At 50.9% G+C, this 22,501-nt stretch overlaps 2 protein-coding genes and 2 long non-coding RNA genes across 10 annotated transcripts; 2 read left to right on the forward strand and 2 right to left on the reverse strand.

Moving 5' to 3' along the window:
- Window positions 1-573: 573 nt before the first annotated feature.
- Window positions 574-8,930, reverse strand: LOC122674110. The gene is made up of 2 exons (XR_006334899.1): window positions 8,793-8,930; window positions 574-1,541 (listed from the first exon to the last, which is right to left on the reverse strand). It is a non-coding gene; the product is annotated as an uncharacterized LOC122674110 (long non-coding RNA).
- HOXA3 (homeobox A3) lies at window positions 762-15,739 on the forward strand. Of its 3 annotated transcripts, none has more exons than XM_043872185.1 (3): window positions 762-895; window positions 11,957-12,602; window positions 14,016-15,739. In XM_043872185.1, the coding sequence occupies exons 2-3, from the start codon at window positions 12,077-12,079 to the stop codon at window positions 14,819-14,821; spliced, it is 1,332 nt and encodes a 443-aa protein (XP_043728120.1). In that variant the 5' UTR covers window positions 762-895; window positions 11,957-12,076; the 3' UTR covers window positions 14,822-15,739. The 3 variants fall into 3 exon arrangements, with proteins under 3 accessions (XP_043728120.1, XP_043728119.1, XP_043728118.1); XM_043872184.1 differs by lacking the exon at window positions 762-895 and adding an exon at window positions 3,696-4,897; XM_043872183.1 differs by lacking the exon at window positions 762-895 and adding an exon at window positions 9,021-9,156.
- On the reverse strand, window positions 15,604-17,927 carry LOC122674111. Its single transcript, XR_006334900.1, has 2 exons — window positions 16,164-17,927; window positions 15,604-16,108 (listed from the first exon to the last, which is right to left on the reverse strand). It is a non-coding gene; the product is annotated as an uncharacterized LOC122674111 (long non-coding RNA).
- Window positions 17,928-18,108: 181 nt separating this feature from the next.
- HOXA2 (homeobox A2) lies at window positions 18,109-22,464 on the forward strand. Of its 5 annotated transcripts, none has more exons than XM_043872189.1 (4): window positions 18,139-19,190; window positions 19,516-19,609; window positions 20,388-20,604; window positions 21,240-22,464. In XM_043872189.1, the coding sequence occupies exons 2-4, from the start codon at window positions 19,571-19,573 to the stop codon at window positions 21,977-21,979; spliced, it is 996 nt and encodes a 331-aa protein (XP_043728124.1). In that variant the 5' UTR covers window positions 18,139-19,190; window positions 19,516-19,570; the 3' UTR covers window positions 21,980-22,464. The 5 variants fall into 5 exon arrangements, with proteins under 5 accessions (XP_043728121.1, XP_043728124.1, XP_043728123.1 ...); XM_043872188.1 differs by having other exon boundaries at window positions 18,139-19,183; XM_043872190.1 differs by having other exon boundaries at window positions 18,139-18,916.
- Window positions 22,465-22,501: the final 37 nt, after the last annotated feature.

A 22,501-nucleotide genomic window follows, 5' to 3' on the forward strand; every position in this document is an offset into this window, starting at 1 on the left:
CCAGTTAGAGAGCAAGAGAGAGCTGCAAATATCTGGAGGGAGGCGGCAGCAGCAGAGTTAGGGCCTGGAGGGACTGGCCGCTGCTGTGCAAAGGGAGGCTGGATAGGGTCCCCAGATGGGGTATTTATTGGCTAATACCTGCGTCCTCCCCAACTTTCCCCACTTTCAGCAACCATAGCTAGCCTACTCGGAAGGACTGGGCGCTGTGGTAATCCCGCCAGCCCACTAGGACTGAGAGGGCGCCCCAGGGCTTGAATGAACCAGAAGACAAAACCTTCCAACACTGCCCCTGGCTCATGGACTGAGCCGGAGTCTGATTTCGCGCCAAACAGAAATGAACACTATTAGTGAGGTTTCAGGAGAGCCCGTGATTGAATGCTCCCAGGCAAGGCTTCCCTTTGTTAGCAGAAGAAAATAAAGCGTGCATTCACACTCCCAAGTTGAGGTGCGAGAGCAGCTCTCCATGCAGAGTGAGGGCACCAACAGAAAGCCTCTTCCACCTTCCCTTCTTCCTCCGCCTGGTCCACCCCCTCCCCCCCCCCATAAAAAGAAAGAAAAAAAAAAGAGTGTGGGTGCGGAGATGGAGTATGTATTTATTTTACAAAAGTAAATCACCATCTTCAGGCCATTTGTAGACCGGAACCTTTCGAGCAATGAGTGCGCCACATGGACGAGTGTCCTGGCGACTCCTCCGTGTCCGCGTCACCCCGGGGGCCACCCCGACACCCGCACCGCCGGCGCCTCCAACTCTGCTCCTCCAACTCCCTTCTTCCGCGGCCGCAGTTCACCCTCTGCTGTTTGTTTGTCCGCAGAGCCACCGGATGCCGGAAACGGGGAGTCCCTGAGCGCCCGGAGCTGGAGACACTCTCGGCTTCAGCCTTGGACATCTTTCGAGGTAAGCGCTGCGTCCCAACTCTTCACCGTGCCGGCCCTCGCACCGATGAAGGAGTTTACTTTCCCTGGCAGCTGCCACCCCTTGCAGCTGGTCAGTATTGAAAGAGGTGCTGGTCAATATATAACTTCGGAGGAGTTCCCCTCAGCTGCGCGCCCCGCCAGCGAGGGCTTCGGCGACAAAGCTCTGCCCCAGACCGGCTTCGCGCCGGAGGGGCGGTTGCAGAAACCAAAACTGTGTGTTCCTGGGGGGCGGGGGCGGGTTAGGGGCTCAGAAGGGTGTGTGTTTTCCTTCGGGCATGCCTCAGACGAACCGAACCGCTCCACGGAACAGCAGGGCCAAAGCCAGTAGAGGCCACGGGCGCGGTGGCCGCCGCGTGGGCCGCTCTCCTTGTGGACTGTTCGCGGCGCCTGCGGAGCCTGGGAGTTCTGCCGTTGTGGTCAGCCTCAGCTCTGTGCGCAGAAAACATACCTCGCCGCCTTGCAGTTTCTCCTATCGTTTTGCCTTTCCTTGGCAAGAGGGAAGTTGCTGTATTTCAAATGTGTAGACCATCGTTGGCAGCTGGGCTTCTCGGTTTCTTTAGTGGACTGATCCACTGATCTTCCTGTGGGAAAAGCACGGGTTTTCTGTGTCTCGGCGTTTTCTTTTCCTATTTAGAACAAGAGAAAACTCTTTAAAATTCTTTCCAAGTTCTGGCTTAATTTGTTCTCTTAGTTTGGGATGCAGGGAGGTAATTACTGTGGTTTATTACCTTGTAAAAGATCCATAAATTTCGTGCCTATTTGGGGGAGGGGCCGCTGGAATAGCTTTTAAAAGCGTGGGATGAAGGAATGGACTTGCTTTGTTCTTTCAGGAATTATTTATTTTAAAAAGTTTTCTGAGGTTTTTTTTTTAATCTTCTATTCTCTAGGCCTCAGTCTTCCCTAAAATCTGCTCCTACAATAGATATCAGGTTGTTAATTAATTGAAACACTATTCAGTGATGCTCTGGGGCTGATAAGGTGTTCTGGATACAATTATTACTTTATCAGATAGGAAGTAAATAGGGTAATAGTAAAGCTGGTACTTTCTCAGCTACTGTATGCTTATTTATCCCAAGTATAGATTGAGCATTTCAGGAATTTGTAACTCAGGTGTACTTAGGATTTGCATTTCGGAACATAACAGAACCACCGCATGTGTAAATAGTTGCAGAGGTCTGTGGCCATGTGTATAAAATGATATACACATCCAAGAGAACTTGGAGCCCATTTGTACTGTAGTTGCACCCACAGGAAATATCTCATGTTAAATAATGATCTATAACCTCCCCCCCCCACACACACACAGTGGGCTAAGGGCCTTACCTGACACTGAATAGAAAAAACCACTACAGTTAAGTAAAGGGAGAAAAATGTTAAGTGTATTTTTGACAGAGAAATCAGATTACAGTGTTTGAATACAGATATAGCTAATCTGCCAACAGCCTTGCAAATATTGACTAAAGCTCTGTATCCTTGGTCACTTGCTCCTTCTAAGACAACTTTGTGCTATTTTGGCTCCACTGCATGGATCTAGGGCATGTGTCCGAGCCCTGGCCAGGTTGAGTGGAGGAGTCAGTAAAGGGGGAATTGGCAGCTGGGTTGCCCAACTTGGGCCTAGATACTTGAGCATCTCTATTCTTGTTCTCTGGAACAAAACCGAACCATAAAAGGCCCATAGCCTTGCTACAGGAAAGTGGGTTTCAGAGTGGTGAAGGAGGACTCTCAGCTGCTGGTTCCCTGGGGGCTTGCCCAGACCAAGATCTCTCTTAAGAAAGCCATTTTCGCTTCAAAAGTTACACTTCCTTTGACTTGTTCAGATTTTTCCCTTCACATCCCACCCAATCACCCCATCCCACCCCAAGTCGTTAATGTTAATTGTTAAACAGCAGTTGAAGCATTAACTGGGTTGTTAATAGGGGTATAGAGGCTCCTAGCTGAAGCTGAGATGCTGCTGGGCCTTGCTGGCGTTAAGGCATTTCTCTGAAGCAGGACCAAAGACTTCTCCCATTGATTTATGGCCTCGGGAGTTTCGGTTTGCTCCAGACTGCTCTGAGAGTTCTAAAGGGGGCCTCTTCTCATTTTTGAGTTGAAGCCTCTGCAGAAACTTTAGTTGGCAAGCAAGGGAGTTTGCCAGGCTATCTGGAGAGCTCGGGGTGAAATTATACGGATGGATGGAGTAAGGGGAGCAGAGGACAGTGTATTAGTTGTCTGAGTCCTTGGGAAACCAGAGAGTGCTTTTGAAAACAGCCTTTGGTCCTGTCCCCTACCCCCCAAACCTGAGAAAAGCTGGTTTTCACTTTGGGTTCTCACTTTGTAGCCTGTGACTTAGGTCAGAGCTGGGAAGGTTCACATAGAGGCTCTCTCCCAGCTATTCCGTAGACAGAACCTTATCCAGCTTAGGCCGGGACTTACTTCCAAGGAATTAGGTCTCCTCCTCTTTTATTGCCCTTCTCATTTGGACACCCCCATGACCAGGCCTCTGCTGAGGGCCTTATTTTCTCACCAGGCCCCTTCTGTCCCTCTGCAGGGGAGAAGGGGAGGGAAGGAACCATGCACAGCTTTCTACAGCTGCTTCAAGTGAGCCCTCATGCTTAGAGAGTCAAAGCCAGCTGAAGACCCACTCTCAAGGAACAAAAGAATATGGCATGAGGATCTTACCACCTCAGAGCATTCCCCCAGCTTAGAAACAAAGACCTGAAAAGAGGGAGTTTTTCGATGGCTTCTGAGAACATGAAGTGTTGAAGTCAGTGGACAGAATCCCCAAGCAGAAGGCAAGAGTTGGAGTGGGATGAGGAGGGGGAATGCCAGGTTCCTCGTGAGCAGAGTTGGTCCTGTTCAGTTTCTCATGATGGACACAGAAAATATCTTGGAGGAGAGTGGACACACTTATCTGCAGAGAGGGTCTTAGATTGTCTTGTAGGTTAATTCAAGGGATGCCAGCAAACATTCGTTCTTTTTTTTTTTTCCCTCCCTTGCAGAGACAATTAGATCATTTCCCCTTACATTTTTCATCATTAGAAGCCTATAATTTCATGTATCACTCAGCTATGCACTAAGGAAATGTGTAAGTGCAGATTTGGCCAGGACACTTGGTCCCTCCAGATTTTGCAAACCCTGACCCACCACTCTAGAGCCAAGCATCTCTCTTGTAGGGGGATCCCATCAAACAAAACCAGCTGGACTTGGAGGAGGTGCTTCGGCCTTTTGTCAGGTAATTATGGGCCTTTTGGGTTTCTCCAGTGGCTGTGGTGTATGGTGTGGGTGTTAGCAAACTCCATACAATGGCAGGCCATTAGGGAGTCCACTGACTAGGCCAGTCAGTACTGGGTTTTCTTCTGAAAACAGGGCCAGCACCTTTTGCCTTTTGATGTACTGGCCAGTTGGCCAGGGGAGACTGGAGTGCTTGGGCGTTTTGGGTTCAGCTTGTGTGTGAGTGGGAGACTGTAAGGAAAGTTTTGCGGACTATGAGAATGGGAACAGAACTGCTGTTCCCTTGTGTTGACTTGTGTGTAGAAATGTAAATAGTGCTAAGTGGCCTTGTGTAACACATGTTGGGATGGGGGGGGGGGATGCCCCCAGTGTCCTACTGTCCTGGATAAAACTTCCCCATTGCTGGCCAAGGTCCCCCAGTTCACCTCCCTGAAAGCTAAATGTTCTGATTGGAAACCTAGTTCCTTCAGTGATTCCCTATTTCAAATAAAAGGATTTAAGTTGACGTATGACCACGTGAGCACATAATACAGCGCATTATTGTGGCATTTGGAGCGGAGACCCAGACGGGCTTTGCCTGTGATTACGTTTTCTAGATTCTCTACAGAGCGAGAGCTTTCCCCCCACCCCCACGCACCCACCTCCTCCTTCTTCCCCTTCTCCGGAGAGCGCTCTTCTAGCGGGTTGCAGTTTTCAGCGCTCATGGAGCGGTTCTGGGCGAGCTAGCCGATGGGACTCCAGGCCACACCGGGAGAATGGCATTTATTTTAAGGTATTTCTGTTGATTGTTCATATCTAGAGTGAGTTATGGCTGTGAGAGAGACAAAGGTCAGGCGAGGAGACCCTGGTTCATGGACAGGACCCTCAGCGCCTCTCTTCCTTTGTTTCTCCCTTAGAATCGAAAGCATTTGAAAGGTCCCCAGTGACGCCTCAGACTGAATTTAATTCCCTGGCAAGTGTTGGGGGGTGTAAAGGAAAGGGCATTTGGGGGCTACTGGGTGGGCCCGGTGGCCTCCAACACTCGAGTGGCTTTGTCCACTGCAGCGGGAATTGAGTCCCAGAAGCTGAGCTCCTGGCGGACGCGAGTCCTGGAGCATTGCCGGCTCCAGCCAAGGTGGCCCGAGCGCAGTTCACAGCTTGCTGGATGGAACTGCCTGGAGAGGGTGGGGGCTGAGTGAAGGGGAAGGGGACTTGCTCCCTGTTTAGCCGTGTTTGCTGGCTAGGATGGAGGGTGAAGGCTGACCTGGACAGCCAGAGCAGCTGGGAGAGAGAAATCAATGAGTGTCCAGATGCGCTGCCATTTTATTGATGATGCTTCAGGCCACTTTGTTCAGTGCTAGGTGGTTGCACGCGCTTCCCCACTTGCCAGACTGAAGGAGCCAGACCCTGAGGACTAGCCATTGTTTGCCTGAGTACCCTCTGCCTGAGCAGGGGTGGAGAAGGACAGCTCAAATCTAGGAGAGGCTTGGGCTGGGGGCAAGCATGCTGAATGCCCAGGAGCTCTGTTATTCTAACATTCAGGAGACAGAGAAAGGAGGGAGCTGGAGCTAGCTGAGCTTCGTAAGACACAAGGCTGGGGCGCCCCCTGTTTCACCCCCAGCTGGCTAGGAGAGTTGGAGAACTGGCTGGTGTGCCCTGGGCTGGAGGGAAGTCTGAAAGCAAAGTCTGCAGAAAGAAGAGGCAGACATCTTCAGAGTCCCAGGAGCGGTGCTGTAGTCAGAATGGGGGCAGATGAGAGTTAAATAGCATGCTTCCAAATTACTGGGAAGGCCTGAGCTAATTGGGCTTTAGGGACCCCATAGGAAGGATGGAAACTCCCTAAAAAGGTGAGGGAAACTTCACTTTCCTCTGCTCTTGAAGTTCTTAGAGCAGAGAAAAGGGATGCCTACAAAGCAGCTGGGAATCGGATCTGACTCCTGACTTAAAAAAGCAAACAAACAAACAAAAAAACTTCTTTCTGCACTGGGGGGAAAAAAAAGAAATCAAATCAGATTTCCCCTACTTGAGTGAGATTTACTTCCCCAGACAGAAGGGCTGCTTCAGCCCTCCCCGCTACTGGCCCAGGCACTAACCATGTTTAACTGAGGCCGTTTCAAGTGCTCTAAAACACCCCTTGGAAATAAAATGTAAGCTTTAATTGCTGTTCAATTACTTGTCAGCATTTCATATGATTTATGACCCAGTTCTGGCGCATTTTTGACCCAGTTAAAGACTCATAAATAATATAGTTTCACTAGAAAGAATGAGAGAAGGAATAGAGGTTTGATAAACGCATCTTTTTATTGTCGCTTCAGTGCCAGCAAACAGAATAAATATCTAAGGATGGACTCCCAAGCTAGTTCTGTATAAAAGTGCACACAGACAGAAGCCAACAGAGGTGTTTATAGAGAACTGGTTGGTTTTTTCCCCCATGGAAAGAGCCAAAGCCTCTCCATCATAGCTAACCTACAGCCATTAAAAAAATAAAGGCTAGTCTCCCCCTTTACCCTCAAAATGCCATCCTCACCCTCAGAAGCAAGCTTATTTCCTCATTGATATCTTCCCCAGTCTGGGATTTCTGTGCCTCTTCTAGCCAACAGTTACTCCCCACCTTCCTCCCTGGCTGCTCAGCCACCCACAGGCTCTCACAAATAAGTTCATAAAGATACTCCTGGAAAGGATAGGAAGGCACCAGGCACATCTGATGTCCCAGACGCTCTTCTAGTGCTGAAAACATGTTTTCTTCTAGTCTTCATGGGTGAGAGGTGGGGGCAGGGAACAGGGCGTAAGAGCACTGGGGGAGCCAAGGGGTCCTCTCCCCAGAGGGAACCGCAGTGGTTTTGGCGGAGGCGGGTGAATGGCTGCGCGATTTACTTAGGGCGCTTGAGTAGGGGCGGAAATCGACAGGCTATATTTTCCTTTTAAAAAGCAGTAACAAACAAAAATCCTTCAGCTATTATACATTATTATTTTTAGTCAACTCGCCCTCCTGGCTCCAAAGGTCAGTCCTTTGGATTTTAGCAGAGAGGCCTGGGCCCGGGCAATCTGCTTGCCAGGTCTCCAGACCCTAGTCTTGAGGTCCGAGCCCCACTTCTGCCCGCTGCCCAGAGGTCCTGGCCCAAGCTCCCGCCCTGCCTTTCCCTGGGCTCCCTGCTCAGCGGCTCCCGGCCCCTCTGGGCGCCGGCGGAAAGGTATGCGTCCCGGGTGCCCCAGCCCTCACCTCGGCGCCCCGGGCCGTCCCCTCCCCTGGCAGGTTCTCACGGAGAGCGGGCCTTCCCGGCAGCTGGCTTAGCTGAGAAGGCGGTGAGTCGCGTCAGCAGTTTGGAGGAGAAAGTGCGGGTTGATTATTGACCCACGCCTTCTTTCTTCAAATGCTACATCCGACCCAGCCGGTTTGAAGAGAAAATGCCGCCGAGCGGATTTTTGCGGCAGGCTCTTGCCTCCTACGCTGCCTCGCTCCCCCTTTCAAGTCGCGCTGCAGCAGTATGCCATAAGGAGCAAGTGTTTGCTGTTTTGTGCTCTGTTTACAGCTTTGGGGCGCCGAGTCATAAATCTTGCCCAGCCATAAATGACAAAAACCATTGGTATGCATGAGGCCACCCTGGCCCGGAGTGCTTTTTGATTTCTCCCTTTCCCTTGGCTTTGTTTTTGCTCTAAGGTGACACTTTGGCTCCCTGACAGTTTAAACATACTACTTATATTTTTAACACCTTCTTTTGAGAAGGACCGGCCGTTGACACCTTGGAATTGCACGAACGCGCTATTTCTCTCTTTTGCCACACACATATCCTTACAGAGTTCACTTCCGAATCTGGGAAGTTGAGGGAGGCATTAGGAGGGAGAAAGACTATCCTCCTTAAAGTTTTGGCAATATTGCTGGGCATATTGGGCCTTTCCTCTGCTCAGCGTCCCTATCTGCCACTAATTAGGGCAAAAAATATAGACGGGGTTTCCTATTGGGGTGGGAGCTATGTGTCTTAGCCCGAGAGTGAGCCGCGTGTTTGTACTGTGAGATGGGTACAGAAGGGTTGGACACCTAGAATTCTAACACCTTTGTGTGTACCTGAACCCAGAGCAGCCCGTTTCACTGCCTGGACAAACCGTATCTCCCCCAGGCTACCTCCCTCCCGGCTGCCAGGATTTCAAGGATTTCCACCTAAAAAAATACAACCAAAGAGAGCCCAGGTGGCTCTGGGGGAGGACTCCCAAGAAAGGAGGCCCTGTCCCAGCCCCTAGAGACTGGCTTTGAGGTTCTCAGCTCGGGGGTGGCAGGTAAGGTAAACTGCCCAAAGTCTGGGGAACTCTCTTCTCCTGGTTCTCTTCCCTTTGCCCCGCAACTGCAAATGTTCAGGGCACGGGGTAAGGTAGTTTCTCAAACGGATTCCTAAGAAATAGAGCCCAGCAAGAGAGCCCCTTTGTGAGAGCCGTTTGCCCTCATTAGCATAATTTTCCTGGACTTTAGTGACGCTTAGGAGCGGGGAGAGGGAGGGCGTTGAGGGTTGGGGGGAGACTGCCCTCCCCCCCGCCGCCGCCGAGCTCCCCCTCTCGCTCGCCTCCGCCCCATCCCCCACGCCGGCGGCGTCCCCCCCCACCGGCCGCCTGGGCCTCCCTTCCCGCCCGCCCCCAGCACCCCCAACGCACCCCCCGACCAGACGCTGCTCCGCGTGTAATATTCATAAGAAACATACCCAAGTCGGTGCCACTAGCCCAGGCAGAGCCCCGCGCCGCGCTAGCGCTTATCTCCGGGCCGCGGCTGCTGCCCTCGGGAAGGGCAGGGGGCGGGGGTGTGGGGGAGGGGAGGGTGGGTGGGGTGGGTGGGAGGGGGGGTCCGAGCCGCCCCAGTCCGCCCTGGGCTAGCCGTGCCGGAGCAGCGAGGCGGCCACGCTCTGCACCGCGACGTCCGGGCCTCGGGGTCTCCCTCCCGCCCGCCGTCTCGGCCGATGCTGAGGGTCGGTGCCCATCCCGCGCGGAGGGGACCCGGCCGGGCCGCCGAGCCGGGCCGGGGGCCGGAGCCCGAGCCTGCGCCCGAGCCCGAGCTCGTCAGAAGTTAAGGTAAGCAGGGCTCCAACCGGCCGCGCTCAGCGCTGAATGGTGGAGTTTACGTCTCGGTGATTTATGGCTGCAGACTTAAATCTCGGTTCAAGAAGAGTTCACAAGCCGGAGCTTCCTTCCCGGCAGTGACTGATACCCTTACACTTCGAGTTCAGGCCGCTTTCCCATCCCCGCCCCCACCTCTTCCCTCTCGCTAGCCCAGCCTCAACTTTTCGGGGTTAGGAAGGAGAGGAAGGGGTGGGCGAGGGGACGCGGGGTCTCTTACCCGCCGTTCCCGCTTGAACTCGGGGTGAGGGCAGGCCGAGGAAGGGGCGGGAGTGGAAAAAGAAAGCGGTGTCTGAAAGAAGGAGGTTGAATTTGGGCAGATCTTCCAGAGAGACAATAGGGCTTGCTTCCTGCAGTCAGTTTAGCCTCCTCAACTCTTTCAGTTCGTGCACCTGGGGGTTATTCTCCAGAAAAGGAGCTTTTCAGAGGAATCTCCTCCCATCCCCAACCTTTGCTTGGGGGTGCAAAGCAAAGTTTCCTAGCTGGCAAATCTCCAACTTCTTTACCAGGTTGCAAACTTTGGGGGCTGGGTTGGGGTAGAGAGGAGGTTTGTGGATTGTGTGGGCCCCACCGTGGTTATCTGCTGACCTCAAACAATAGGAAGGGCTTTGATGGGTGAGTTCACATTTTAAGATTATGGAGTTTGTTGTTTGCTCTTAGAGGTTTAAAGGTATTTTAAATTATTTTACAAGGCAATGCATAACTTGATGAAAAGACTTAAGTAAGCCGCAGGCGGGTGTAGCCTTTGATAATGGATTAGCAAGTCACTTGAAATATTGTATGTTCAAGATCAGCTTAATTTTGTTTTATCTAATATCTTGCTGTTCAAGTGTCTGGAGTAATTTTCTTAACCTGACGTTTTATTTTACAAAGAGATACAAGCCCAGTATCTTAAAAATTTATAATGGCAGACATTAACACTGCCAAATGTAATTGGAACTATTTTCGGTGAAAGAACAGGAAACAGAGACATTAAACTGCTATTCTGTTTTAAATTTTATTTTATCCTTTCTTTACTTTTGATCATGGGATCTGTAGCTTGCTATCTATTTCCAAAAGAGAAACCGTACAGGCTCAAGATCACATACAATAACTCCGGATAAGGGATGCTGTAATTTTTAATTGTGGTTCTGGAAAATTAATTGTGCCTGTTTTCCAGATGTTGGTCAGATTGTTGGTTTAATAATGAAATCCAAAAGAGTCTATTATTAAAACCAAAATTATAATCATTCACTGGTAGATGTTTATTACACTAATTTTTTTCTAGTTAACAAAGGGTCTGCTATTTCTGGAAATCTTGAATAACTTCAGGGCACAAATACACATAGTTGAGGTATGAAGTGTAAACCCTTCTCTTCATGAATTTATTATTGTAATTTTCTTAAATGGTCAGAGAGACTAACATTCTGATTGCGTGGTGGGAGGGTGACTATATGAACTCACATGAAAGTTTTCTGAGCTGAGAGCCAGAGGTTGACCATACAAAGGTGAAAACATAAAACATAGATTTCACTTTTACAACATGCTTTCTAAATGAAAAGGGATTGAGAAGGCTTTCAGTTGCTTTTAGATTTCCAGGTTTGTCCTTTACTTTGTATTTCTGAAGCAGGTAAATAGGGCAAGTAGCACATAACAACAACAACATCACACAAAGATCAGAAAACTCTGGCAGGATTTTATGGCTTGTGCTTCTATCCCTCGTCCGGAGCCAAATGACCCCCATACATCAAATTACATAGCAGTTTCTAAGACAGAACCTATTATCGTTAAGTTGGAAGGAGAGTTCAAGCGGTGGTCATGGAGATGACGCTGGTTTTTCAGGTTCCTGATGGTTTTTTTTTTTTTTTTTCTCTCTAATCCATCATGTTTTAACAGGTAGAATTTGATAGTTGTCCTGAATAACAGGACCTCAGAAAGTCCAAGGCAGGAGGCTCTGGGGACTTCTGTAACAGGGGGAAAGAGGTGGGAGTGGCCTGCTAGGACCTGCCTGAGAAATAGAGGGAGGAGTAAAGAACTGTTCCAAGATTTGAGTTTGACTTTCTGGAGTGGGTCTTGTCTGTCTCTTCCCACCCAGAAGGTTCCATCCAGCGTTTTCTCTCCCCCTTTTGACCACAGAGGTCTCATTAGGAGGAGGTGGGTCATATCCTTACACAAGGGTAGATTAATTGTCAAACAAGCTCAGCTTCTGAAATCAACAAGGGTCCAGTAGGGCTATTGCCTGAAAAGATTTTGTGCGTACCTCTCTTGGGTGCTGGAAAGTCCAAGAAGGGCCTGGATGGGAAGTCACCCCGCGTCATGGTTCTTTTGGCAAATATTAGTCCTAACGAGAATACTGGAGGAAAAGTTGGCGACCCAAACTCTCCTTTGCCCCTCCCCATGATCTCCAGAAGGGAGGAATGCAAGGAGCGGAGACCCCAAGTTTCTTCTTCCCTGGAAAATAAGGGATTCGGATGCTGTTCCTTTCTATCCCATCAGGCCTTTCTCCTTTTGAACTCCAGCCCCGGCTTCCCGACCTCTCTCTATCCTCCTCTCTCCCTGGAAAACCCCCCAACTCCAGACGCAAGTTAAGCAAATATTTGTAGCTGCCAGTAAATTCCAGCGGCTTTTTATAGCGCGGCTCTCTGCGCCCGGGGCCAAGTCGTGCTGCTAAATATTGCTGACCACTTTTTCTTTTATGGCTTTCATGTCACTTAGCTATTGAGAGTAAGATGGATTTGCGCGGAGCCCTCACGGCGCTGCGATTCTCGCCCCCCAGGTCTGCGCGGGGCGGCCATTGGCTGCGGAGCGTCACGTGACCGCGGGGGCGTGCCAATGTGCGCCCTCACGGGTGTCAAGCCCCTGTCAGAGTGTGCGATCAAGATCGTGAAACAACGCGATGCAAAAAGCGACCTACTACGACAGTTCGGCGATCTACGGTGGCTACCCTTACCAGGCAGCCAACGGGTTCGGTTATAATGCCAATCAGCAGCCGTACCCGGCATCCACAGCGTTGGGCGCCGATGGCGAGTACCACCGACCCGCCTGTTCACTCCAGTCGCCTGCAAATGCTGGGAGCCACCCCAAGGCGCACGAGCTGAGCGAGGCCTGTCTGCGCACCCTGAGCGGTCCGGCCAGCCAGCCTCCGGTTCTCGGCGAGCCGCCCCTGGCCCCACCGCCACCCCAGGCTGCGCCCCCTGCCCCACCGCAGCCTCCAGCTCCGCCTCAGCCCCCTGCACCCACCCCTGCCGCGCCCCCGCCCCCCTCTTCAGTCTCCCCACCTCAGAATGGCAGCAGCAACCCCACCCCCGCCAGTGCAGCCAAGAGCCCCCTACTCAACTCGCCCACCGTGGCCAAACAAATCTTCCCCTGGATGAAAGAGTCTCGGCAAAACACAAAGCAGAAAACCAGCGGCTCCAGCTCAGGTAAAGAGGTGCCTTCCGCAAGAGGTCCCTCCGTCCTGGCTTCCAGCCCCCCAAGCCGCCTCCAGCCACAGCCAGCAGGGTTTGGGAGTGCTGGAATATTTCCAGAATTCACTGCTCCTCCTCCCCCCAACCCTCAAAGGTTTCCAGAGTCTTTGCAACTAGGGAAAGGATTGGGCTCTGTGTGCCTGGGAAACCCTAGAGGGAGACTTGATGGGAGTCTTTCTGGATCTCTCTAAGAGCAAGTGGGCCCTAGTGACTTTGGAATACCTCCTTGTAGAGTTAGGACCTTTGGGCAGAACAGACATGGGCACCACTGTTTTAGCACAGCTCCTCATTTCTAACAAAACAGTGGTACCTACCCCACAAGGAAATGTGGCAGAATAAAAGCAGGCCTCCAAGTCAGAATCAATGGTCTGCCTATAATCAGAGCCTATTTTTAATTTTTGCTCCAGCAGATGGAGTGGCTGCCTTACCTCTGGGAAGGCCCTACTCAGACTTAGTACAATGAAGGTCGCCAGGGATTTCCTGGGGGAGGAGATTCAGACTTGTCATCCTAATGGGAACCACATGGGCCTTCTGGAACCAGATTCCAGGACAGGCTCTGGGCCTTGTGCTTCCCAGCATCTTGGTTTCCTACGCCACTGCCTTCTCCAGTTGCTGGTGCTCTATTCTGAACCTGAGCATCTGGAGCCTTCCGGAGCCAGGAATGGGGGCAGGGGGAGGTCGGGAGCAGGGAGAAAAGGAGGGAAAAGGAGGGTCAGGATTAGTGGGCATAGCTGGGGCATGCTCCTTGGTGACATGAAGAACCCTAATTAATGGCATCTGGCACCAGATGCTTGGGCCTCCCCACCAGAAACGGGATCTCTTTTCAATGGGATCTCCTTCTTTGGCCAGAGAAAGTCTTCCAGAGTGGAGCTTCCACTCCCGTCCTCTTTACTGGACAGATTAAATAAGAGGCCAGTGGAGGCAACTGTCCAATTCTTCAGTGAGATAGTGATGGAAGGAAGGTTTATTGAGTGTGTATTAGGTGCCCCACATTCCAGTTACTGTGAAGGGAATAAACAGGATGAGACCTGCCCACACAGAGCTTGTAGCCTGATAGGGCAAAGGATCAGGAAATCAGAAACTGAATAGCTCCAGAAGAGAAACAGACTAGGAATGCAAACAGGGCGTTCTGCTTTTCTGTTCCTTGCCCCCTTGGAGAGGCTTATGACTTGCAGCTTTAGTCAGTGAGAAACTGCTGACACTTTCCCCACCAGGACAGAAAATAGTACCTATGTCCTTCTTCCTCTTTCTGGGTCCTGATAGATGGAGGGGTCTTTGGGGCCTGGAGGAAGGAGGGGCCTGGCTAGGTCAGGGCCTGCGGGCGGGCAGCCCCTGATGCCACTCTTCCTCTCTCCTCTGATCTCGCAGGGGAGAGCTGCGCAGGTGACAAGAGCCCACCTGGGCAGGCATCATCCAAGAGGGCGCGCACGGCCTACACAAGCGCGCAGCTGGTGGAACTAGAGAAGGAATTTCACTTCAACCGCTACCTGTGCCGGCCGCGCAGGGTGGAGATGGCCAACCTGCTGAACCTCACTGAGCGCCAGATCAAGATCTGGTTCCAGAATCGACGCATGAAGTACAAGAAGGATCAGAAGGGCAAGGGCATGCTGACGTCATCAGGGGGTCAGTCCCCAAGTCGCAGTCCCGTGCCCCCCGGCCCTGGCGGTTATCTGAACTCTATGCATTCGCTGGTTAACAGCGTCCCATACGAGCCCCAGTCGCCCCCGCCTTTCTCCAAGCCCCCTCAGGGCGCCTATGGGTTGCCCCCTGCCTCCTACCCCGCACCCCTGCCCAGCTGCGCACCGCCGCCGCCTCCACAGAAGCGCTACACGGCGGCAGGGGCGGCCGCGGGGGGCACACCCGACTATGATCCACACGCGCATGGCCTGCAGGGCAACGGCAGCTATGGGACTCCACACTTACAGGGAAGCCCCGTCTTCGTGGGGGGCAGCTATGTGGAGCCCATGAGCAACTCTGGCCCGCCCCTCTTTGGCCTAACTCACCTGCCCCACGCCGCCTCGGCTGCCATGGACTACGGGGGCGCTGGGCCACTGGGTAGCGGTCACCATCACGGGCCCGGGCCAGGGGAACCGCATCCAACCTACACGGACCTTACCGCCCACCATCCTTCTCAGGGAAGAATTCAGGAAGCCCCCAAGCTCACCCATCTGTGATGGTGGGCTTGGGGCTGCGCGCCAGGAGAGTCCCCCCACCCCACCCCACCCCACCATCTTTCTTCATTTGCTTTTTTTGTTTTAAGGTTCTTTCTGCACCTCCCTTTCCTCTCTCCTCCACCCGCCCCCGCTCTCCCCCCACCCGTTTTGTTTTCTTTGGTAACACGTTTTTATGGTTTATGTGACGTAGCAATCTTGGTTGCTGGAATGGCTGTCGGTATCAGTAGTAATATGTATCTGCTCCCGCCCCTCGCTGGGCCGCTGGCCTTGCACCCTTTACCTTCTCTACTCTTTGATCAGAAACAGGGTATATGAACAAATTTTCTAGCCAAGTTGTTCAATGTGAATTTGTTCGTACATTATGGCTCCCGAGGGGAAGCAATTACTTTTAATTTTTAGTTTTTTTTTTTATTGCACTTCTTGTAAAGAGCGAGAAAAAATCAAAGGCGCTTTGAGACAGGGGCTCCCTGTACAAGGATGACTAAGTGTACGTCTTTCCGTGTGTGTATGCTGGTGAAGTCAGATTTATTTATATTTTTTTTGCAAGCATTGAATAATCTAAGTTTTAAATATTATTTATCCCCATCCGTCTGTATTTATATTAAAGAAATTCTGTACCCTGATTGTTCAGAAGGTTTCTTGGGCCTTTTGTTCAATGGTGTATTGGCGTACATAGAAAAAAAATTTTTATTCGAAAGGGAAGTATAATTCCTTTATAAAGATGGTAATGATGCAATAATACCAGAGAGGATCCAGCTTTTGAAAACAGTGATCTAGGTTTGTAACATCCGGCGAAACTGGGAAAAAAAATGTGTAAACGCAAAAAATGCTAGATTTGTTTTGAGAGTTCTACATTCCTTGCTGCTCACATTCTGAGAAACAAAACAAAAAAAAAAATAAAGTTTTTATTCTGAATAATATCCGTGTTCAAAAGAGATTCTTTGGCCGAAGAGAAGGGTCTGCATGGAGTCCAGGCGGAGGCGAATTGGCGGAGCAGGCCGCGGCAGCCCTCCAGCTCCAGCGTGAGGCCTGGCCAGGCGGCTCGCCCGGGAGCGCGGCGAATTCTCGGGGAAGGCAGTCGGAGCTTCTGGCGGCGGCCGCTCTGGAAACGCCGAGCTGGCAGCTCGCTGGGCTGCCCGGTTCCCAGCTGCCACCGTGGCCAGCCGCGGGCGAAGGGGCGGCGGCGGCGGCGGAGTGCTGAGTGCGGAAGGAACAAAGGCGGGCCGGCTGAGACGCGGCGGGGGGCGCACAGGTGACCTGGCAGCCCCGCCAGGGAGTAAGGTAGGGCTGTCTTCTCCACTATCTTTTTCGGATCAAAGCGGGCCAGCCAGCGCCTTAACACACCGAATGCTCCGCGGATGCTTCGCTGTTCCTTACCGCGCCAAGAGGTACCACAGGAATCACAGCTAAAATCGCCCCTGGGAGTGGGGCGGTTCCGAAGAGACCCACGACTCCAGCAAAAGAACGGCTGAACTCCGAGGAGCCTGCTCAAGTCCTTCCATAGACTGAGTCCTAGCATTGGCTTCTTCCCGGAATATAGGATTTGGCGTTCTCTGGATTTATTTCCTCTCCTTCTTCCCTCCCTGCTTTCCTTTTATGGCCCAGGGGGAGGGGGAGAGGAGATTGGTATCTTTCTAATAAAAATGCAGTTTTACAAGTACTTCTTTTATTTGATGCTACAGGAGCCAAACATTATATTTCTACTGCTGGATTTAAGAGAGGGCTGCCTACTGACTGGCTGGCAGAGGCAAAGGCAGGCACAGGAAAGGGAAATATTTTCATGTTCAGATTAAAGAATTGCTCAGAGAAGAAACCAAAATCAGAAAGTGCAAACCTCGGAACTGCATCCCCATCAGCAACTCCCCCCCTCCAAAGCAGAAAGTGAGGAACCACCTGTGTCTGGGTATCAGGAGCATCTGATGTGGGAAATGTATCCCCCATCTCCCCGGATTGTATCTTTCAGAGGCAGAGATGGGAAATGTCGCCATTTTGTTTGCAATCCAAAATATACATCATCATGGCCACTATCTTTCCCCTGAGAAACTCCGGAAGATGAGCTTTCAAAACAGGCAATCGAGCCATTTTAGGGGTACCTACTGGGCCTGGAGGAGCTGCTTTTAGGGAACCTCCTGAAGTCTCAAAAAAAAAAAAAAAAAAGAAAGAAAGAAAAGAAAAAGACTGGGAAGATGCAAAGTCAGGCAGCTGTAAAGAGCTGGGTGTTTCACTGCTAGAGGTGCTTCCCCTAAATCTGTCCTGGAGCTCCTGCTACTTTTTTTTTTTTTCCTTTTCAAAAGAGTTTAGGATGTAGAAGAAGTAGATTTTGCTCTCTACCCCACTCCAACATCCCTGCTGAAATATGGCGCAACCCAGAAATGCAGAGTTGGAAAACCAGTGTTTTCTCCAGTGAGGACTGGAGCTTCCACCCTTTTGCTTGTTCAGATATGAACACAGTAGGCTGAGCAGACAAGGGAGGCTTCTGTTAAGTAATAATTTTAGAGGAGTGTGTAAAATTACCTGGGCAGTAGGGGGAGGGGAGAAAGAGAAGGCAGAGAGAGAGAAAGCTACCCATCCAGAGAGGAAAAAAAATCTTTCAGGGATACCACTATTTGTAGTTTCTAAAATCTGCCCTTTAGCTGAGGAAGAACTGGTTTGGAGGCGTCCACCTTCCCTCAGGGCAGATTTTTAAAGTGAGATTCCAATATGATTTCCCTTATCTTGCCAGTCAAGATGTTCATTTTGACTTTCAGAGAAAAAAAATATCAGTCTCAACCTCCATTTTCTAGATATTAAACAGAAATCTGTATTAAAATATCTCCTGAGTTAAAGTAATAGATTTGGGGAAGATTTCAGTGTTGAGTGGTTTAAAAAAAAGGGGGGGGGGTTCTTCCAGATGGTATTTGAATTAAGGCCGCTGAGGCGAGCAGAAAGCTCTCACCCACGCAGCCCCTGACAAAGCCTCAGCGATATGGGGGCAGCGTTGCTTCCTTTCCGCACTCCTCCTCCCCTTAACCCCTCAATATTTTCTGGTAAAAGCAAATGCCAAAAGCCACCATCCCAGAGTCCGCAAAGCACCTTTCCTAAAAGCAGCCCTCGAACTCTGCTGCCAAAAATATCTTTAAAGAGACTAGTTTTCCTTGTTTCCTTGGTTTCCTGCTCTCCTCTTTGCTCGACCACATTTGATCTTGGAAAGAGCTCGAAGCTGAAATGTGTTCTTAAGGGCCAGAAGCTGTCAAGGCTTTTGGTGAGCAAGATTGATCGCACCCAGACTTCCTTCAGAGCTTTGTTTGGAATAAAAGCAAGAAAACTGAAAAAAACCTCACATTTTCCAAAATAGCATCTCTATCTGTAAGGCATTGCTCTGGGCTAGTCAATGACGGAGGCCACTTTCTAATTTCCAACCCAAGCCCCTTTGATGCCAGCCTCAGAGATGGAGTCCTGTCCTTGTGGCTTGCTCAGCCTTTCTTGTTTTCTACGTAGATTTTTCTCCCCCAACAATCTTTCTCTCCCTGGCCATCAGAATGATTTATTTTCCTGCCACCGATGCCTGCCGGCCAGGGGGAGTCTGATCACTTGGTCCATTTCAAAGGAAGCAAAAGCGAATCATCATCCTCGGTGTGGGGGAAAAGAGATACCTTCAGATTGCTCTCTCAGCCTCCTTCCCTTTTTCTGGCTTGGTGGATTTTTGCAGAGTTATTGTTTGGTATCTAAAGGTGTTATCTTTTGAACCCTCCAGCACAGTCCAAGATGCGCTCAGTCTCAAGTCTCCGAGTTGGAAAAAAAGGAGTGAACAGAGAAACAGAACCTTTATAATTCCTCCTTGGGTCGCCCTTTCTCACCCGCGGTGCTGTTTCCCACAACAGACCCCGAGTGCAAACATCCCTGGTGGCCAAGAAGCGGGAGAGTTCAGGAGACGATTCTCGCTGCCAAGGAGCACTCACTGCATCTGAATCAACAAGCCCCATCAGAGCGACAAGGATGAGAAGAAGGGAAGGAGAAGAAAAAGAAAGAACAAGCAAGCACCTTCTCCCTCCGTGCTGCTAACTTCCAACAGACTTCCTGGAAATCAGAAATACTTACCGCACCCGAGCCCTACGGGTATGAAACCCAGAAAGCCAGGAGCCGCACGCGCCTGCTCGGGGCGGCATTTCTTTGGCTGGCCGCCGCCCTGGCTACAGGGATTTGGGCACATGGATCTGGGGTTGTTGTCTCGCTTGGCACATGCCTCTATCTTTCTCGAGCCACTCCTGAAAAGTTGATGGCGCAGGAGGGTCGGGAAGCCTGGAGAGCCGCCTCCCGTTTTCCGCTTCCCGCTGGAGCCAGATGCGAAGCTTTCGTGGAAAAGCCGGCTAACAATGGACCCCGGTCCGGGGTCCGGGGGGCGCGGACTCCGAGCTGGGCTTTGGGAGGCGGGGGGGGGGGTGAGGGCCTGAGGGAAGTGGGGGGAGGAGAGGTGGACAGAGGGGAGAGGGAGGAGGAAGACAGAAGAAGAGGGAAAAAAGAGGGAAAGAGGGAAAGACGGGAAGGAAATCAGAGGCAGATCAGTTCTGAGATCCAGGAACTGGTTTTGGAAAAAGCGGAGGAGGAAAAGGGAAATAAAAAGGGGGAGCCCCCTAAATAATCCTTCTTTTTCTGTCCCCGACCCCCCTTACTCTGTCTCATCTCCCCTCTCCCTCTGCTTCTTCTTCCTGCTTTAGCATAACTTATGTGGCTGGGATGCGTGGCCCTCGGGTGTCAAAACTTTGAAGATTAATGGATTACTTTGTTAATGACTGCAGGCGTCAGACTGAGGTGCTTAAATGATTTGTGAGGTGCGAGGCGTCTTCCCGACGTCCCAAACAATGCGCGGAGTGTGCGGGGGAGGCAGAGGGCGGCCGCCGGCGGGACCGGCAGCAGGGCTAAGCACTCGCACGCACTCACACACTCACACACACTCCCAGGCGCACACACCACCTCCGTGTGGATCAGGAGGCAGGCAGGCAACCTCGCCCTCACGCATTGCCACGCATCCCCAACCCACACCCACATATATGTATTTTTGCCCTGAAAAAAGTGTAAATAAAGCCTCGCTGGCCCCCAATGAGGCGTTCCTTCCCGACTTTTTTGGATCAATCAAACAGACAGTGGCTTCTTTTGATTAAAGCCCAAATTGTCATTGGGCAGAAGCAATCATGTGACAGCCAATTCGGTCCAATTTCAACCTTGTCTCCATGAATTCAATAGTTTAATAGTAGCGCGGTCCCCATACGGCTGTAATCAGTGAATTAGAAAAAAAACACCCCAGCAGCGATCTTCTATGATAGATTTTTTTTTTCCCCTCCGCGCTCGCCTTTTTCCTGGGCCTTGCCCCCCCAAACCCCTCCAGAAGAGGGAACTTTTTCTCCGAGGGGGCTCCAAGGAGAAGGCCATGAATTACGAATTTGAGCGAGAGATTGGTTTTATCAATAGCCAGCCGTCGCTCGCTGAGTGCCTGACATCTTTTCCCCCTGTCGCTGATACATTTCAAAGTTCATCAATCAAGACCTCGACGCTTTCACACTCGACACTGATTCCTCCTCCTTTTGAGCAGACCATTCCCAGCCTGAACCCGGGCAGTCACCCTCGCCACGGCGCTGGCGGCCGCCCCAAGCCGAGCCCCGCGGGCAGCCGCGGCAGCCCAGTGCCCGCCGGCGCCCTGCAGCCGCCCGAGTACCCCTGGATGAAGGAGAAGAAGGCGGCCAAGAAAACCGTGCTGCCGCCTGCCTCGGCCGCCGCCGCCACCGGCCCTGCCTGCCTCAGCCACAAAGGTCAGTCCAAAGACCTGGCCCCAGGTCCTGGGACCCTCTTCACCTTCTGGGCTGCCCCGAGAGCGGTTATGGGGGAAGGGAGAGTGGGTTGGGAGAGAAGGGGGAGAGGGAGAGATGCTTGGCTGCTTTCCCTTCCCCTGTGGGCTCAGGAGTGGGTTTGATGTGGAGACAAGGGATCCACAATGAGACATATATATATTTTTAAGAAGGGGGTGGGGGAACTTTCCCTAACTTGTGTAATGTGGGATGATTTATTTGAGTTGGAACTGACCTCCTCTTGTCTAGTTGTCCTAGAGTTTGGCTTTTTGACAGTAATGAAGAGTGATAGATCGCTCTTGCTCAGCTAAGCAGCTGATGCATTAATTATAAATTGTGGTGTGGCTAATATAAAGTTTGCTCCCGGATGGAGAGGTTGGGGGGAGCTACAGGCAGGAATCTGATGGAGGTGGAAGAGATGGGGTCTCCCCAGGCTAGGCTCCCAGGAAGGGCAGCACAATAGCTTTACTGCATCCAGGGGCGGCCATTTTGTTGCAGTTGATCTTTTCTGCTATATTTATTCTCCAGTGGAATAACCCCGCTCGGACCCCTCCACCTCCAACTGTGCGCGTGTCTCTTGTTGGTTTCCCTTTCCTCAGAATCCCTGGAAATCGCCGATGGCAGCGGCGGGGGCTCTCGGCGCCTGAGAACTGCTTACACCAACACGCAGCTTTTAGAGCTGGAAAAAGAATTTCATTTCAACAAGTACCTTTGCAGACCCCGAAGGGTGGAAATTGCAGCGCTGCTGGACTTGACTGAGAGACAAGTGAAAGTGTGGTTTCAGAACCGGAGGATGAAGCACAAGAGGCAGACCCAGTGCAAGGAGAACCAAAACAGCGAAGGAAAATTTAAAAGCCTAGAAGACTCTGAGAAAGTGGACGAGGACGAGGAAGAGAAGTCGCTCTTTGAGCAAGCCCTCAGCGTCTCTGGGGCCCTTCTGGAGAGGGAAGGTTACACTTTTCAGCAAAATGCCCTCTCTCAGCAGCAGGCTTCCAATGGACACAATGGTGACTCCCAAAGTTTCCCAGTTTCGCCTTTAACCAGCAATGAGAAAAATCTGAAACATTTTCAGCACCAGTCACCCACTGTTCCTAACTGCTTGTCAACAATGGGCCAGAACTGTGGCTCTGGCCTAAACAATGACAGTCCCGAGGCCCTCGAGGTCCCCTCTTTGCAGGACTTTAACGTTTTTTCCACAGATTCCTGCCTGCAGCTTTCAGATGCAGTCTCGCCCAGTTTGCCGGGTTCCCTCGACAGTCCAGTAGATATTTCAGCTGACAGCTTTGACTTTTTTACAGACACACTCACCACAATCGACTTGCAGCATCTGAATTACTAAAAACATTAAAGCAAAACAAAGCATCACAAAAAAAAAAAACAAAAACCAAACCCCTTTGACCAGGTGGTTTTGCTTTCCTTTATTCTAATTTTTATTTTATTTTCTTCTTGACTTACCCTCTCCCTCTTTTAAATGTTGGAAGATTTTTCTGTTTAGTGATTCCCTTGACCCAGTTTCAGAGTCATCTTTTCTCCAGACTATTTTGGAGTTTTAGTTGTTTTAAATCTAATCCAACAACCCTCTATGTGATTTCCTTAAAGCAATATATGAGGCCTGCAAGAAAGTGATCATATATTATTGTATCTTCACTTTCTTTTTATTTTTGTATTACGTTAGGGTGCATTGTCATGCGTATTTTTGGTAGAATAAATTCTCCTTTGCTATAAGTAGCTTATTTTTATCCTCCCCCTCTTTCTCAAGGCTCATAACAGTTTCTTTTTCCTCTTTTAGTCTAACTTGGTAAATAAAATTCTGGTCACAATCCACTTTCTTTTCCAATTTTAATATATTTATTGAATGGGC

The sequence above is a fragment of the Cervus elaphus genome, chromosome 18 (assembly GCF_910594005.1).
Source record: "Cervus elaphus chromosome 18, mCerEla1.1, whole genome shotgun sequence".
NCBI classification, from domain to species: Eukaryota; Metazoa; Chordata; class Mammalia; order Artiodactyla; family Cervidae; genus Cervus; species Cervus elaphus.

What these genes read in the sequence shown, in the direction of transcription:
- HOXA3 (XM_043872185.1), top strand. Translation starts at nt 12,077, where the DNA reads ATGCAAAAAGCGACCTACTACGACAGTTCGGCGATCTACGGTGGCTAC. An exon ending in AACCAGCGGCTCCAGCTCAG is followed by an intron (nt 12,603 to 14,015) that starts GTAAAGAGGTGC and finishes CTGATCTCGCAG; the next exon opens with GGGAGAGCTGCGCAGGTGAC.
- HOXA2 (XM_043872186.1), top strand. Translation starts at nt 20,115, where the DNA reads ATGATAGATTTTTTTTTTCCCCTCCGCGCTCGCCTTTTTCCTGGGCCT. An exon ending in TGCCTGCCTCAGCCACAAAG is followed by an intron (nt 20,605 to 21,239) that starts GTCAGTCCAAAG and finishes CCCTTTCCTCAG; the next exon opens with AATCCCTGGAAATCGCCGAT.